At 43.5% G+C, this 17,664-nt stretch overlaps 1 protein-coding gene across 1 annotated transcript; it reads right to left on the bottom strand.

The window, feature by feature from the left end:
* Positions 1-1,379: 1,379 nt before the first annotated feature.
* Positions 1,380-17,661, bottom strand: TICRR (TOPBP1-interacting checkpoint and replication regulator; the record flags this gene model as incomplete). The annotated part of the gene is made up of 22 exons (XM_010012706.1): positions 1,380-1,498; positions 1,762-1,875; positions 2,949-5,232; positions 5,439-5,576; positions 6,310-6,491; positions 7,157-7,218; positions 7,734-7,824; positions 8,322-8,462; positions 9,135-9,207; positions 9,478-9,574; positions 10,131-10,373; positions 10,697-10,776; positions 10,947-11,040; positions 11,401-11,495; positions 12,182-12,330; positions 12,933-13,145; positions 13,939-14,081; positions 14,813-14,945; positions 15,495-15,738; positions 15,988-16,229; positions 16,820-17,081; positions 17,608-17,661. Coding segments are annotated over 22 exons (5,253 nt in total), but the record flags the coding sequence as incomplete, so codon positions are not given.
* Positions 17,662-17,664: the final 3 nt, after the last annotated feature.

Here is a 17,664-nt window from a genome sequence, read left to right as displayed (position 1 = left end):
ATACTTATCTTGCTTTAGGTAGGTGGCTTTGAGGGGGACATTACTGAGGGCTCTGTGTGTGGTTGAGAGGCTTTATTTTCTGCTGTTGAAACCGAAGATCTCCAGTAGGTAAAAGAAGAATCCATCCTACTTGCAAGTAAGTAGTAGTCTTTGAGGTCTATGCTTGTATATCCATCCACACCCTTGAAGCAGGTACACGTCTCCCACAAGCAAAACAATCACTGGTAAACACACCATTCCTCCCTCCTTGGCAAAGTTGGTTTTCCTGCAGAAATAGTATCTCCAGGAAGCAAATTCCATTCAATACCATCTAAGCCCCTCAGAGCCACTTAAACTTCTGCATTGCCTTGCCTGGCACACTATCTTTATAGCTTTCTGCCTCCTGTGCATCCACTACACACAGTGTGGTGACTTCCCCTATATCCTGCCAGGCACAAACAGGTCACTATCCTAAGGAGAGGGGGGGGGAAATAAATTCAGCCCTTCCAAGGAATTCAAAATTTTAGCCCCTTTTAGGCTACATCTTGGGCACAGTCGCAGTTCCTGCTGTCTTCATGGGGTTAGAATGCAAGCAAATTGAGTCGCTATTTAATCAGTGACACAGTTTAAGTGAAGAGCAGTCTTTGAACTGTCATCTCCAGTTATTCCATCCAACTCTCAGCCTCTGGCTCACTGCAATGCACAGAAAAGGACAATGCAGTTAACCATCAGCACCAGCTCACCCAGCTGTGGCCACATACACCAAGCCTGGCATGATCTACAATGAGGGAAAACTCCTCTTCCCTGTTCCCAGCTGTTATCTTTCCCCTCCTCTCTACTCTTGTGGCGTTTGTCAAGTATTTCTGAGTAATTTAGTCATTAATATCGTTAATCTGCTTGTTATTTCCCCACTAAGCCCTCTGCAACTAAGAGAGATATCCAGTTAGTATCAGGACAAGATACAGAGCAGGAGCATGCAGCTTGTTTTGTACCCACTCACCACCAGCATCCTTCCTGCAGCCCCAGTCCCTCACCCATCACTTGGGCTAAAGACAGATTCCTGATCAAGTGACACAATGCAAATTCACATCAGTTTATTTCACAAGGAAGTTGTAGAAAAGTGACAATTCTCCCTCATAAGCAGAATTGAGCCTTCACTGCAAAACTGAGCTACCACATGCAGAAATGACTGGATGGAAAGATGCTGCAATTGAGGTAAAAAGTAATCCAAGCACACCACACTTCTGGAGTGGTCCTTATTTCAACTGTCATATGCTTGCATCTAGTCTCGACCAACACAAGACAGCTCCAGCCCAGCACCAAATACAAGGTCCTTATAACAAGGCACGTTAAACAGCAGGGATAATACTAAGTTTCCCATGCTGTTCTGTCTCCAAACTTCAACTGAGCAGCTTTTTCCGTGAGTAAGTCCTGCTAAGGGGACGCTTCCTGGAAGCTGTGATGTGGAATGGAGACAGCTCCTGGTTGGCAGCAATTTGGAAAGCATCAGATTCCTCTTCTACAAAATAGAAAGAAGAAATTAAAGTTACAGTTTGCGAGAGTTCACTGGTGACTCCAAGAAATACCAACATGATACAAAGAACAGCAAGCTGCACTTCCTACTAAGCTACTCTTTCTTCACTGCTACTTCCCTCCCCTCCCTTCCAGACTTCCCAGTTCACGCCAAGCTTCTTGGAAGCGTGTGAGATGGAGACACTGAAATGACATTGTCATTTAGCTGCAGGCAGAGAGCACTGCTTTTCCTCATGGCACAGGGGTTACCTTGAACATGCTTCCTCCGAGGCGGCGGTGTCTGTCCCTGGCACAGCAGTGGAGATTGGGTCAGTGCTAGAAGGCTGCTAGCAGAAAGTTTGCTCTTCACTGGTGGGGTTGAGCCTGGAGAAGCACAGTGAGAGGCTGCTGCAAACTGACAACTCAAGGGTGTTGTCAGGTAAGTCTCATGCGCAGCCTTAGCTCTACCTCAAAACCTCCATCAGTACAAGTGATACTCAGTTTATCTGAAAGGAGATCTAGGCTGGCAGAGTGAGTTTCTGGCATGAAGAAAAGCGAACAGCAGCCTGGAATTAGCTCTTACAGGACAAGCCTGAGGATAAATACCACTCCCATTTCCTGTCCTGAATATGAACTAATGTTGCTTTAACATCTGCCCGTTTTTCTCAGTGATAACCACTGAATGAGTAAGACACTGCCTCTATACAAACCCTTCCTTGCAAGGGGGAACAAACACTGAAGCTTAATGCTTCAGGGCACGCAGTGACTATAGAACATCTGCTGTAGTCCCTTGCAACATTTAATTTTAGAACAATACTGGGTTAAGTATTTGAAATTCACAGGCCTTGCTCAGATTGCTGAGACAGCCTGTTTCACAATGGTCAGCTGCATCATCTGCACCCACAGCAAAAGCAAAGAGATACCTTAAGCTTAAATACCAACTGATGACACACATCTGCTAGCAAGACAACCCTTTGTGATACCCTCTTCCAATGGGTCTGGCACCACAGGCAGACAGAACTGGAGCACCAACATCCACAGGACTCGCCCACTAAGGCTACAGTCTATCCTGAAGCAGCCAAGCTTTAGGCTTAAGACAGTTAGCTTCAGTGCTGGATGCTGGGCAGAAGCAGCCAGCAGCATCTACACAAATCCACATAAATTGCCAGCTGGATACAACTGGGATGCTCCTTCCCTAAGTTCTCAAAGTTTCCTCTTAATTCCTCCAGCCTCCTGCTCCTTCATATTTCTCTGACGTCTCCCATCATTAATACTCCATTGAGGAATTCCTCACATCCAGTCGGCCTCACCACATCATTAACAACCCACTCTCCCCCCTCCACCGCATTCTCCCTCAGGTAGTCAGACAGAAAACAACTGTGCCCTTATTTTTGTCTACCCCACATTTTTAACCATCTCTGAATTTCAGCAGAGGGTCACTCATGCCACTGAATTACCTGACAAAAGGAAGACATCGTCATCCCCTATACAACCGCGCTGCTCAAGAGTCAGGAGCGCACATGCTCCTGGTTTCTCAGGGAGTACAGTCTCTGTCCTTGATTTGCTTCTGTTGCCATCATCTGAGGAAAAGCCAAGGAGATCCACATTGCACCTATCAGTGCAAGATCTCTTGGCATCAAGATTCTCCTCCTTCTCTGGCGACAGATACGTTAAGACCCGCTTCCGCGTTTTCAAGCCGAAAGTTCCCTTGGCAGAGTCCTCATCAGCCCTGCATTCAGAGTCACCAGGAGATGCCAGGTCCTGGAGCCTGTAAACCCCTTCCACCTCAAAATCCTCAAGAGTATTTGTTCCCTTGCTGCTGCAGTGCTCCAAGATCTTCACCTCTCTGCCTGCTGACATCATTTTCCACTCATCAGCATTCTTCTCGCTTTGAGCGCAGCTAACATTAGCAGTGCTGCCTGCTGCTCTCTTTCTCCGAGGCCAATCATTGATAGCATCTGGGGTAGTCTTCCCCTTCTGCTTTGGAGAAGGTGTCCAGGGAACTCCTGCTTCCAAGGGGGATGGCGAGGTGGTGTTAGAGGCACAGCTTGTTGGGGTGTATGACTGGCATATGTAGGTCTGTCCTGCACCTTTCCCAGGTGTGCTGTGGAAAGAGCGAAAGCAGGATGGTGAAACACAAGCAGCTGCTAGCTTTCCCGGGTGCTTGCTACACCAGGTCCCAGCCAGTTCACCAAAGGGGCTTTCTCCTCCCTTCGGTTTGCTGGCACTTGCTTCAGGTTGAACTTCCAACGATGAGCAAGAGCCGATTTTCTTGATGCGAAGTTTGGGCAGGCCTGAAGCTTGCATTTCAAGTTCAACTTCGTAGGTTGGTGTGCTAGCAGAAGGCGGCTTGCAGTGACCTTTTGGAGTGGAGAACTTGGCTAGAAGTGGAGGATCTCCCATCCGTGCTGCAGCCTCCCGCTGCCTCCTGTCTGCAGTGCAGCGCAAAGAATAGGCAGGAGGAGACTTTGGCATAGGAGGTGAAGTACTCGGGGCAAAGCTGGAGTGTCTCTTAAGACTTGGAGCCTTCAACCCTGTGTATTCTTCTCTCCAAGTTCTTGGTTCCAAGTCATCGCTCACTGTTTGAGAACCACTTAGGAAGGACTCATGGGTGTTTGCACTGGAGCTCCCCTCCTTAAACCATTGCTCACACTCTCTCTCAGCATTCTGTGCATGCACCTGCTCTCCAGCAGAAGGCTTTGGAGACAAATTCTTCTCCAAGTTTTCAGAGTCCTCTCTTGGAGAGAACTTTTGAGACACTGCCTCCATCTGTTTATTTGTCTCCACTACAGGGGTATTTTCAGTACCTTGGAACTTACAAAGCTGAAGGCTTTCTACAGAAGAGTTACCACCACTGTCATGATGATCGTCCTTATTTTGAGGTGTTGCACATGCAACTGCAAGATTCTCTCCTCCAGAATTCAGTTTACATTTGGCCTGCTTGTTTGTGTGAAGCAGAGGCCTCAGTGTAGTGCCAGTAATACCTGGAGATTTCTGAGAGTATGGTTTGGATGCACAGAATTCCCAGTCAGACTCCCTAGCCTTCACACGGGAAAGAGAGCACATTATGACACTGTCCATGGCAAGTTCACTGAGAGAACTGAAGGGAGGCTCTAACCTCACAGCGAGCTGTGCTATCTCTGTACTTGGTGGGCTGCTACATGATTCTGAACCTGGATCTTCAGGTTTTCTGGGAGTTCTTTTAGTTGCTTGAGATAATGGATCTGACTGCACCCGAATTTCCTTTGGGAGGATTTGTCTCCGAGTACCAAGTTGAGATGCTGATTTTGAGAGGTATCTCAAGGAACGCCTTGGAGTTTGCAGTTCTACAAAACATCTTTCCTGGATGGCAGTGGGGGAAGAAACAGCTGGATTTGAATCTGTCAGAGGTAACAGTGAGGTGCTGAGCCCTGAGAAGCCTTCATGTTGTGGTAATTGTAAGCCAGCCTCTTTGCAAGGAGGGGAAAGTCTTTCTGCTGAAGAGCAGTCCTCAGGTGTTCCTTGCAGTACACGAACACTCTCGCTTTCAGCTAATGCAGATGGTGACTCGACCTTTTGTACAGGATGAGAAAAGTACTTTCCCAGACACTTAACTGCAGTCTTCTTAGCAGCTGGGCTTTTGCCAGGAGTCTTCTCCACCCTCTGTGGTGTCCTGTGAAGGATGCGAGGTGATCTCCTTGGTAGCTTACTGGCAGAATTCAGTGGCTTCTGGGCAGGTTTATGAGGTGTTCTTCTAGGAGTCTGCAGGGGACAAAAAATGAAGAATCAGGCTTGCTCTATTCCAGCAGGATCATCTATCACTCCCGATATTTACTTCAAGAACTAAACCAAAAACCATTTAGACTTAACAAAAATACTAAAAACAAACACTAAAGAAGATATGTAGGTCTCGCCAAGCATGAACAGAAAAAAGGGATAGAAAGAGAAAGAGAGGTAAGTGTTTCTACCTGACAAGCAGTCAGCTCCTCTGAGTGTAAAGAATCTTTTCTTGTTCTCCTCCTTCCAGGTGAAGGATTTGCTGCAGGACTACACGTGTCCATGACAGCACCAAAGAAAAACCTCTTGGGGGTGTGGACAGGGGCACTCTCTGGATGCTGCTTCATGCCTAGAAAGTGGAACAGTATAATTCAACACCAAGTAAGCTGCCACAAACAATCGTCACAATCACCTCAGATGTATGAACAAGTGATGTACAAAGGCTATAGCCCTGGCATGTTCTTTTCTAGCCAAATGTTAAAGCTCCTCTAGAATTATTGTTATTTCCCAATATGATATTAAAGTCCACCTGCAGAAAGAATGTTCTAACAGGGGAAAAAAAGCACAAAGTACCTCAGCTTCTTAATTCTATTTATAGCTTGTAGCTTAAAGTTCTGGTTCGCGACTAAGGATTCTAGTAAGTACAATACAAAGAACTAAATGTCACCATTTATAGCTGATAATCTTACTGAGAAGGCCAGCAAAGAAGATCCCATCAATCATTGCTTTATGCTACCACAGAGTAGACTGAAAGAAACCTTTAGGATTTCTGTCCCACATTTTACAGGGATTTCGCTGCATGTGAGGAATGCAGACTGACAATCAGCAGTGTTTTGTTAGACAGGCCTGACTGGTTTCTTAAGTTGACAGTGTATTCCCCATACAAACAGCTGCCTCACCATCCTCCAAATTCAGATTCCCAATTAAAAAAAAAATTACTGAAGATTAATTTGTGTCTACAGAATATATTACATGATAAATCTCAGCTTCTTGTAGTTTCTTATAGAGCCAAATCAAATCAAAATCAGAGCTATCCATGCCAGCTTTTCAGATCAGCAACACCAGCCTGCTCAAATCCCATTCTGTACCTTCCACATCCTGCAGTGTACAGCTCTCCTCCTCTTGTCCTTGATGGACTTGCTGTGAATGTTGTGAGCTGGGCTGTGTAGTGGAATAGAAAACCCCAGAGCAGGCCCTATTCAAAGACAGCTGTTTGATGCGTGGGCTTCTTCTCAACCCTGCTTCTGCAAAGGTAAGGAAATTGGAGATAGAGATTTCCGTTTCCCTCAACAATGAGGACATCTTCAGGAACAGTTTGTAACTGAAAAGAACATACTAAGAAGAAACTTCCATACAACTAAGCATCACATGCAGGGAGGCAAGAATGCAAAAAACATTCAGCTTTCTTGGAGATTCGGAATATAAATGCATACAAGTCTTTCAAATCGTAAGGCCTCCTCCTCTAAGTCATGATTACTCTCACTCGTCTCTAGCAAGTATATGGAAAGGAATGCTAGAAAAGCCATGTTCAGTGCAAGTTACATCCAGGTTAAACTATTAGTTAATTCTCCTATCTCTTTTTACTAGTGATTTCATCTTCCTGCTTGCTCAGCCATGCTGTTTTCTTCCTTCCTGGGGATAAGAAACAGCAGTAGCCAACATAACAGTCACTCCACAGAGCCAAGTGGCTATCTGTTACAGTAGAAATCACAGCAGTGTTAGGCACATGATGTTGAAGACACATCAAGAAAACCCTGCGTGTGCTGGTTTCACAGTAAGTACAGCAGCTCAGAATCTTGTCCACCCTCAAAGTTCTTCATGTATTTTCCTTTAAGAGTTACTACCCTTTTCTTTAACTCACACATTACAACACAGCAAAGCCACCTATAATAAAAAAATTAGTGTTTACCATTTATGACCTTCTCTGGAGATTCTTCTACAACACCAGTGTCACAACCTGGATCAGAAGACCTTGGGAAACAAACAGCAGACATTTTGGACTTGGCATAATGTTCACATTTACAAAGCCAGAAATTAACACACAGGCTGAAAAGCAGTACACTGTATTCTACAGTGATGTATTGCTTTGTGGGCTACTCTGAGTAATTAGTAAGCACTATGCCTCCTATTATCACACGATTGAGTATGGGTAACTTCATAGCTGTATAGGTAACAGTACCACAAGGAAGCAAATGCTAAATTTCAGCCCGGAGTCCACAAAATACAGCACAGGCTTTTTCTTCAGAATCCCTCAAAACAGCAACTGAGCCTAAACAGAAGTTAGCTGCAGGAACTAAAGCAGCCTAACTTACATGATGAGGCAAGCAGTGTTTCTCCCCACTGAGACAACAGAACTTAGCCTCCACTAGTTCTCTTACTGCCTTAGGTAAAGATGACACTTCGACCACAAAGAAGATCCCTGGTTCTTGTGCTTGCAGCCATTAATTATACAACCAATACTTGAAATTCAGGAAGAGCTTACTCACCGGCCTTTGATCTGCTTCTGTAGTAGTCTCCTGGAGACCTGCTTATGTAGTGGTGTTTCTGCAACTCTTTTGGTCAACAGCTTGCGATGATCTAGAAATCAAGCAAAAGCTGTAACATCATACAATCATGTATGTTGTTAGGACAAATAAATAGTTCTGTCTAGGCATCAGTTTAAGAATGACAGCCAATACAGAATCATTGTGCATCACTGTCCCAGCACTCATAAGCTATTATTTCAGAGTCCAGTGTCTCCACTTCCTTCCCACTCCTTCAGTATTATCAACAGTACTTTGTGTCAGACATAGTTAAACTACTGAGATAACTTCCATTCTTCATCTTTCATTCACAAATCCTTTTTTAACCAAACATTTTTGACATCAGTTCTAAGACACAGGAAACTCAGTAAAAAAATAGGTTTCAGTTTCAAACCCATCCTATTCACCCTCCAACCACCACAGCTATTATCTAGAATATCTTCTCCTTCATTAAAATATGTCATAATTGTTTCATAGATCTGAGGATGCAAGAAGAGGATTTTTAGGAAAAGCTCTTCCACAACAATTCTACATGTGCCAGTCATGTCCTACCTTTAGTGCCTTCATCAGTGCATTTGTATCTTAAGCCTTCCACAGCAGATACTGACTGGCTTCTAGGCATCTTTTTCATAGACCTTTTCGATGGTGAAAGTATCTCTTCATTGAAGAGGTTCCTCCTTACCTTTGTAACCTCTATGACACAAGACAAAGCAAGAAATGATCAGATTAAAAGGGTAAAAACAGGGAAAAAAGGAAAAAGAAAATCAGAGGAAGACAATTTTGTCAGGCCACTAGAGTTAGGAACAGAAAAACAAGCTTTTAGAGGCCAAAAAGCACTGAAAATTGTTTTTCTTCTACTGGAACATGTAGTCCTCTGAATCCATCCTGGACTTCTCTTTACTAAATTGCATTATTCCAGCAATAAGCAGATGCCGTAGCAGGAAAAGCAGCCAGTCAGCGGTCCATATGGAGCAACATTAAGGAGCTACAAAATCTCAACGGAAGCACATGTTGGTTCAGAGAACACATGTGGGATTTAATTTTATTATTTTCCAGATAGATATATCCTGTTTCCAGACACAGGATTTCACTCTTGCCCTCATTTTCTTTACAGGATAGAGAAGACTGAAATAATTGCAAGATCCAAAGCAGAATGGAAAGGCTCTCTTTTCAGAATACATGACTGAGGGTTTTGAATGCACACAGAATACAGCCATTCTTTTTCCTCAAAGTCTTTGCAGAATTGAGCAAAACTTTGTTGACATTTCCAGCATGCTTCAGCATAATTCCATCATGACTAGAAGTTACAGGAAGAACATGTGCTGAAGACGCACCTTTCCATGGCAAAGCTAGAAGTCAATATACCTTGCACAGCTTCTTTCTGCAATGAAGGCATCTGCTGGGGCTTCTCAGAGGCAAGGTAAGAACGCAAGCTCTCCTGAAACAAAAAAGCATAAATTAGCTTCACTAGAATTACTAGAAGTGTAATGTTACGTTTAATTATTAGTATTAATAATATTATTATTAAGCTCTGAACCACACCATCTCAATTCTTCCTCCAAAACAATTTTGATCTCTGTACAGCTGATACAGGACAACTTGCTAACTGGATGCAGAGCAAGTGTTTTTGCACTCAAGTGTCACTTCACAACATTGCTGCATCCCTGACAGAAGCAACCCACACACAATCCCTTTGGAATGGTTTTACCTTTCGGGTGGGAATCTTGGCTGTCTTGGGAATCTCAATTTGACGCAAGTTCTGTGGTGCTTCTGTCATGCTCCTGTGCCTGGCTAACACATTTCTCCTTTAGAGGGTATATAAAGCTTAAGTTAAAATAAGATCAGAAGCACAGTTATCAACATAATAACAACTTAGAGTTGACTCTAGAGATAGGAAGTCTTCACCTAAATTCAGGCTGCAAATTGTACTTCGCTTATGTTACAACACTGAAGGATGATTTGCAATTTAAATAGCTACACCTAGAGTTAAGCTTGGTATTAAAACTCATTTCACCATTTGCTAAAATATACATAGGGTCCCCAACATCAACATCTACAGTAAGCTGCAGTATTAACAACACACGGGTCACCTGCTGCACTGTAGAACATCCTTTCATGGAAGAAAGACACTCACAAACTACTGCACATACAGCATCAATATTACACTTTCATATAGTCAACCATGGCAAGTTAACAATGAAAAATGGGAGCCCTTAATATTTCTCTCAGGTTTGCAGAGCTATTGGCAGCTTGCTCCCACTATTTATCCAGCAACAGAAACAAAGATGACCGAGCTGTGGTTTAGACAACCCCCCCAGCCACAGCCCAGGCAGCAACAAGCTGCCTCCTATTTGGAATTACCTTCTCTTTTTGGCAGACCTGGTGCGCAGCTCCTCCAGCTGATCACTCTCAGTGGGCAGACAAACAGCAGTGGGAGTTAAGGCAGATGATAAAGACAGTGGAAGGCCTGGAGATTTGCTATCCAGAGTCATGGAGTCATCACTGAAGAAGTCTGAAGGCAGAACAGATGCCAGCTTTGGGGGTATTTGTGTACCAAGACCATAGTAAATATCTCCAAGGGTCTTCGGCATAGAATTCATATACCTACAGCACCAAAGAACACACATCAAATACAATCCCCCACAAAACTTTCAGTTTCAATCTCAATGTTTGAACCAAATCTTTGTTCTTAAATGTCAATTAAAAACAAAACAACTGAAAATCAACTGGGTTTGTTTTCAATAGTTTACTTACCAGCTACTTTTTCTCTAATCAAGATAAGCACAACAAACAGAAGATGTCTGAACTTTTGACAATTACAAGATGCAGTAAATCAAAGCTGCAGATTGCTGTTTACCCAGAGAACATATCCAACCAAAACCACAATCACCAGTAACAAGTACTTAAAATCATGCTGAAGAACTTACAATTCTAGTATTTCCTCTAGAAACTTGGTAAGATACCCTGAGTCTTCAGTCAGACACAAAATGCGCAGCATATCTGTCATCTGGAAGAGAAAATCAAGTGGGAAAATGGATTAAGTTGGGACAGTTGCAACAGCAAATTTTTTAAGCAAGCAATATTAAGTGTTAGAGTAAAATCAAGGAAAAGCTACAGGTTTCAAGTCTGTGTTTCTAGTGTCATCCAGAAACACAACTCTGTCTATAATTTACTTGCCTCTTCTAACAGCTGCTCCATTTCATCCGTGTTGCTTTGCAGTGAAGAGCACTGAAGACATAACTCGAGCCGTAAAAATACCTGAAGTCGGCACCTAAGAAAAAAAAGAGGTATCATTCCCTGCCATTTTTCTGGGGGAAACAGCCTATTTACTGCAAAAGTTATGCTCAAGAAAGCAGTGGAAAAGGAAGTGGCTCCTTTTGACAGCATAATTTGGTTAGCATGTCATTTTGGTGGCAGGGGAGATGCCTCATTTCAGATATAGGCTGCAATACTTATCACACAGCATATGTGCATCCGAATTTAATGAGGTTTTTTACTGTGACCAGGGATTCTCCTTGGAATATTTAGCCCATCTAAATATTTTTCCACTCGCACAAAAAAAGGCACCTTTAAAAACTGCTAACCAACTCCACAATATCCCAGCAGTTGAAGTAAATAGAGCATCTCATACTCTCTGACTTTGGTCTCCTTCTGTGAGCCATGCTGTTGTCTGAGCACTTTGCTGGTCTTCAGGAGATGGTTTCTGACTCTTTCCACACAGGCTACCTGCAGAGACACATAATTACAGCAAAAACTTTAAGTCAGTTCCCTGTCTTTTGGGAGTAGCTTCATTTTTATCTTCTCCTTCAAGGAAAGGAATTCTTTTTCCTTCAGCAGCAAAGTCACAATGACATGAGACCTAGAACAACTTCTAACGTGAAGTCACTTGCTTACAGCTTCAGGCCTTCAGTAATATGGATTTGGCTTTCACAGTATTTTTTTTTTTTTAATTATTCACAAGTCTACTAACTTTGGCTTCAGTACTTTAAGTCTATAAATAGTGTTAAAGATTGTAAGAAATACCTTGAACTATTTCTCTTGCCTGGAGAAGTAACAGGCCTAGATTTGCCATGGGAAGCAAAACCAGAAGATGCACTTTTAAAGTACAGTTTGCAAGAATGTGTGTGTGGGGGGTGGTTTAATACTGTCTCTGCACAAGTGAAATCAGAATTCAGAATAAGGTCAACATAAAGGAAAGACATCTGTTGAAATCTATAGCAAAGGTGTAAGTAGTAACTGAACTGGATTTTCCCACATCCTTTACAGCTATTGAGTTTGCACAGATAGTAGTTAGTGGTTGTGACCATGTGCAACTGTGCATATAAACTTCAGGTAACATGAAGGAAAAAGTAGCCTGAAATAGTAAAAACTTTAATTTCCAGATCAGTAACAATCTGTATGCTTTTACCTACCTCTTTCTCTTTGGCATCTTGTATTTTCAAGAACCTTTTAATGGCCATGATCATATTCTGGGCACACACAGATGAAAGAACCCCCTCAGCAACAGCCTTCTGGTAGCTTGCAATTAAATGGGACTGCAGTTCCTCCTCAGTTTTAAAGTCTGCAAGGGAAATGGTCAAAGTTAATTCAAATCCTCTTCACTACCCTTTAACCTTACTGATGAAACACTCATTTCACCTGAGGAGGGGAACACAGGAGGTCACCAAAAAGATTTTCTCCAGCAAAGATGCACCCAGACCACAGAACACCAACAGAAACAGTCCCAGGTTCAGATCCATGACAAATGGCAAGCTTAACTCCAAGTAGATCAGCAAGCTTTTGGGCTACTGTAGCAGTCAAAAAATGCCCTTTATTTCTGCATCATGATTAAAAAGGACATTTCCAGTTACACCTTGATGGGTGCTTCCCTCTACTTCTTTTGGTTAACAATAAAAAGCAAGAAGATAGTTCCTTATTGCTTTTTCCAGATGGAGACAAGGCAGGAAACTAACCCCAGAAGTAGTTGTAACACCAGGATGTAAACATTCATAGAAACTAACTGGAAGAAGGGTAGAACCACTCTGTGCCAAGCTGAAGATACAGAAACCCAAACACTGATCTGCTCCCTAGCACCTAACACTCCACTATTATCCTTCTCTCTACCTCCCATAAAAATCCCATATAACCTCCAACAAATATGAGGACTGATAATTCAATACACACCTATTGATATTTTGAGTGCCTTTTCCTTTTCTTCCACCTTCTCATTCAATCTTTTTGCTGAAAGCTTCCATGGAACCTTCTCATTCACTGTTGGTGGCTCACCATCAGGTTGAAGCTTCTGAGCTTTTACATTTAGTCTTGCTACATTGAGCATCTGCAGGGATCTGGACATGGTCTTCATCTTCTGCCTGACTGGAGTTCGGGGAACCCCACCTGCAACACCACAGAAAGGGAGTTCTAGAGTCACACACACTGGAGCAGGAACTCCACCCAAGATAGAGCAAAATACAGAATTCAGTGTTACTGTCATAGAATCAGCTAGGTTGGAAACGGCCTTTAAGATCATCAAGTCCAACCATTACTCCAGGATTGCCAAGTCTAGTGAGATAAGTAATCTTCTAGCGGAAAACATGGCCCAGAGGGGTTGTATTTCTCCATTACATAAATGTATATGCAGCATAGCAGGCAGCTACTTCTCCAATTAAAATACAGGTGAAAACTTGTTCTGTGCAAGAACTTATACCTATATAAGTTACACATATGGGAAAGCAATCTCACATCACAGAAACAGCCAACAGGGCAAGACTTGGGAACACATCAGCTTAGAGTATCATCAACTGTGGCTAATGTACTGCAATGCAACAATTAAACTCTCTTCTAGAAATGCTTTATTTCTCCAAATTAGAACAAAGTTGAGAGGTTGCAATATTTACTACTAGTTGGAGCAGTCCCTGTTTCAGCAACTAATAAGACTGCAGAGCTCTGCATCTGCTTTGGGACAACTTTGTCACTCACTGCACAGCCTTGAATCAGAGCATTTGGGTTGTTATTAAAGGACAATCTTAATATGTAAATAATGCTGTCTCCGAATTAAAAAAGAAAATCTAAAGCATGCCACTACTCAGGAAAACACAGCTCTCCAGGGTTCCTGTATTAAAAGGCTTGCTGAGAAGTCTTCATCATCTTTAACTGACAACAGGCACATGTAATCCCACAGTATACATACGTCCTTTTTTGCTATTTCCTGGTCCAGCTGCAGCAGATGTTTCACTGGATTTTCTCTGGTACAGCTCAGATAGACTTTCTGAGAGTTCCACTTCAGACTGATCCACATCATCCTTTCTGCTGACACAAGGAACCTGCAGGAGCCTACATAAAAGACCCATTCAACACAGTTATCAAAAAAGAAAGGGGTGGGAGGCTTATCCCTTGTTCCCAGTGGACAGGAATCGTGTTCTTATAGGTCCAGTAACACATGCTAGTACACTACCAATGCCTGCTCCCCAAAACTCTTCAGACACAAAAAACCCCACACCACCCACTGAAAAACATCACACAAAGCTGGAAACAAGCATTAAAAGAGTTGCCTGATGTACAGTGGATATGCCACTGACCCATGCCACAGAACCACATGAGCAGCTTCATGCTATCTAAGCTAGCCCCCATCAGGCTTTCCTTAATGCTACACTCAGCAAGTTCTCTGAAGAAAGCAGGATTATTCATTCCTACTAGATACCAACTGTGATAACACAACCACTGTCTTCAGTAGTTGTGAGTTGTTGCAATGAATCTTATCACATAAGAAGAGCTGAAGCCTGACATTTCCCCAGGCAGCTCATGTCATTTTAGTTGCCTCCATCACTCCTGAAACTGTCAAAATCTTAATCCACTCAATGTGCTAACCAAATATCCTGTTCCCAGTTCCTTTTGTCCATATACCAAGATACACTGAAGCAAAAGCACGCAGTAAACTGAGTACAGATATAAAAGTAATAAGAGGAGCATTTAATTCCAGAATTCTGGGCAACAGTACAACCATACGACTTATGAGGAAGCAGGAATCCTTGATTATTACTCAGAGCCATGTTTCAGAAACATACCTGAATGACTCCATCAGATCTGAGCTTGCTCCACAAGCATTCGACGCAGGATACCATGCTTCAAGCACTGAAGGATGCCAGCCCCCTGTATGGGATAGTTCCCTTTGGACCCACTCTGGCACAGGAGTTTCTTCTTCTGTGAGCAGACACACACACACACACACAGAGAAAATTACTAGAAACAGCTAAATGAAGTGGCAGAAGGTCTCTGCCTTCACAGAGGCTCTGAAGCAGAAGTTTCCAAACCTTTGGTGCTGGAGGGGCAATTTAATGGCCAATACATCAGGTGAGGAGACTCATAAGAACATTCACTCTAACACAGACCAGCTGAGCTAAAAGCAACCTCCCTGCAGCCACACGCAAAGGCCCTGCTGGCCAGGGATGGCTTGTGACTCATTTTAGGAAGCCTCATTCAAGCAACTCGTCCCCAGGCACAAGTAGCTGCACCTTATCTACAAGCTAATGGAAATTATTGCTCTGCCAATAAAACAGGAAGATACACCACTGCAGATTTCTGCATCATATCAGAAGGTGTGAGCCACAGAGGACAAAGCAAAATAAACAAGCCCCAAAGAAGTGAGAGACTCCTCACAAAGCAAATTATTAGCATTAGACTCTTTCACTCCAGATCAGATCTAGAGATGATCAAAAGATGGTAAGTTTTGCACTTCCTGACACTTACCCATCCTGGCCAGAGAATCTTCCACTGCTGTGTCAGTTCTATTCAACACACTATTTACAATATCTGGGAGGTGAACAACATGGTCCTGGGAAGAGTTCTCCACTACAGCTCCTTCAAGGTTGCGTCGCTGAGCTTCAGCAGCCTTCTCGGTACCAAGTACAGTCAGAACTGCAGTGCTCTCAGACAGTGGTGATAGAACAGCAGTGCAGGAGCACCAACTTGTAGACAGAGATACCTCAGCAACCTACATTAAAAGAAAGAGGAAAAGTTTACATCGCCTAGAAATAGAGACTTGAGGGGTACAGATACTTTACAAACAGGTTATAGACTTAGACGATCTCCTAAAGAACATTCTGAATTTAGCTCCAAATGAGCAATTTGCAGTGCCACAAATACCACTTATTATTGTCTTCGAAGCATGATACACTGCCACTCTTTTTGTTACAGCTCACTTCAGAATAGGTGTTAGTTTAAGGCAAAGAGAGAGAGTTACCATGTGCAGTTCTTCAGCCACTAAAGTCCTTAAGAGCTGCTGGAACAGTGACCTGTTACACTCTGCCTGCTCAGCCTGTGAGCTCTGCAGTATCCAGCTCTCTGTGAGGAAGTGCCCAGCCCGTGCCAAGCTCCAGCCTGACAAGCTGCCTTTCAGGAAGATATCGACTGGACAATGCAGTTGCCTTTGGCTCATGGCAAGGGGTTCCAGGATCACAGGACAGCTCTCCTGCTTCTTTCCTCCTGGATAAGATAAGCAAATGATAAGATAAAGCAAAAATCCTAAAACAAGTAAAAAAAGGTTTTCATGGAGGTGAAGAGAATTCCAATGCAAAAAAAAAAAAAACCCAAGTTCCAAGGTTAAATGAGGAAGAGCTCTCCAGCAAGTGACTGCAGAACTGACCTCCTCCCCAGGCTCTCAAGAAGCTGAGTGCACCAAGGGACCGCTAACAAAAGAGTCAATGCACACCACACGCTGCTTTGAAGCCAAGCTTTCTTTTGAAGGGGCTTTTTATTTGTATTCTTAGTTTAGCTAAATTGAAGCTGAGGCAAAGCAAGTATAAAAGCACATATACGCCAATATGAGGCGAGACTAGCAAAGAGGCTGGATCCAGACTTATGGAAGCATGGGAAACTGAAGAGCCTGAATCAGAAATATGGGCTAATAGCTCTCATATCAGAGGAACTAGAGGCCATGCAGGACTTCAGCTTTAATTCAGGCTCTTAAATATCTGAAGTTACTTCTACACCTCCTATTCTAAGGGAAGCTGCTCCAGGTCCTGCCTGGCACATCACAGTTATTACTGTGACACTTGCCTAAGTTTTTTTATTACCTGGCATGTTGAGAAACAATGTTCCTTCTTGCTGGGGGAAAACTGCTTGAAATACAGTGGGCTTCAAGAACAAGCAGTTCAAAGTTGCATCCAGCGGCAGCAGCGTGGTCCAAGGGACAGTCTGAGGCACTGGGGAACTGGAGTCAAAGTTGTGGGGCCTCAAAAAGTGCACCAAGGTGTCAGCTGGTAAAACGGTTCCTCCGGTCCAACCAATCACTTCCAACATCGTCCAGTATCCAACATGATCTGGGGATTCCAGCACCTGAAATCAAGGAAGAGAGGTTTCTAGTTAGTGCTGGCAGACAGAGAACATTCACAAACAAATCAAAACTGACGCATTCAGAACAGCTGCCATATGAAATGGCTACAAATCACCTAAACCCAGTGCTTCCCAAGTGGGTTTATGGACTTTATCAGCCTCCATAGGAACACAACAGAGAAAATACCATTCCCACTGGATTAAGAACTGCCAGTACTTTCAAGATGGGGTCCGGGTTCAGGTGTAGACACCTGAACTCTCAGACTGCTCATCTGCAATTCTGAATAGCTGCAGCTCCCATCTAACTCAAAGCCCAGAACACCCCCCGGTGAACACTGCCCGGTCACTCAGCTGCAGCTGTACTCCGTCTCCGCAGGGGTGACACCATCAGTCTGCAGCCTCCTGCTGGACACGATGTGGAAACAACCTCTTTCCCCTGCCACTGCATCGAACTCTTCTCCCTTCTGATTCGGGAGAGAATCAGCCCACCAGCGCTCCTGGCTGGAACCGTGCGGCGCCAGCGTGGTACCTGATCACAGTCAGCGGTGTCCACCCAGAACAGAGCGATCCTCTGCTCCGCGATCAG

The sequence above is a fragment of the Nestor notabilis genome, unplaced genomic scaffold, assembly GCF_000696875.1.
Source record: "Nestor notabilis isolate BGI_N333 unplaced genomic scaffold, ASM69687v1 scaffold24264, whole genome shotgun sequence".
In the NCBI taxonomy this organism is placed as follows: domain Eukaryota; kingdom Metazoa; phylum Chordata; class Aves; order Psittaciformes; family Psittacidae; genus Nestor; species Nestor notabilis.
The sequence above is the reverse complement of the archived record's forward strand: the minus strand, read 5'-3'. Positions and strand labels throughout refer to the sequence as shown.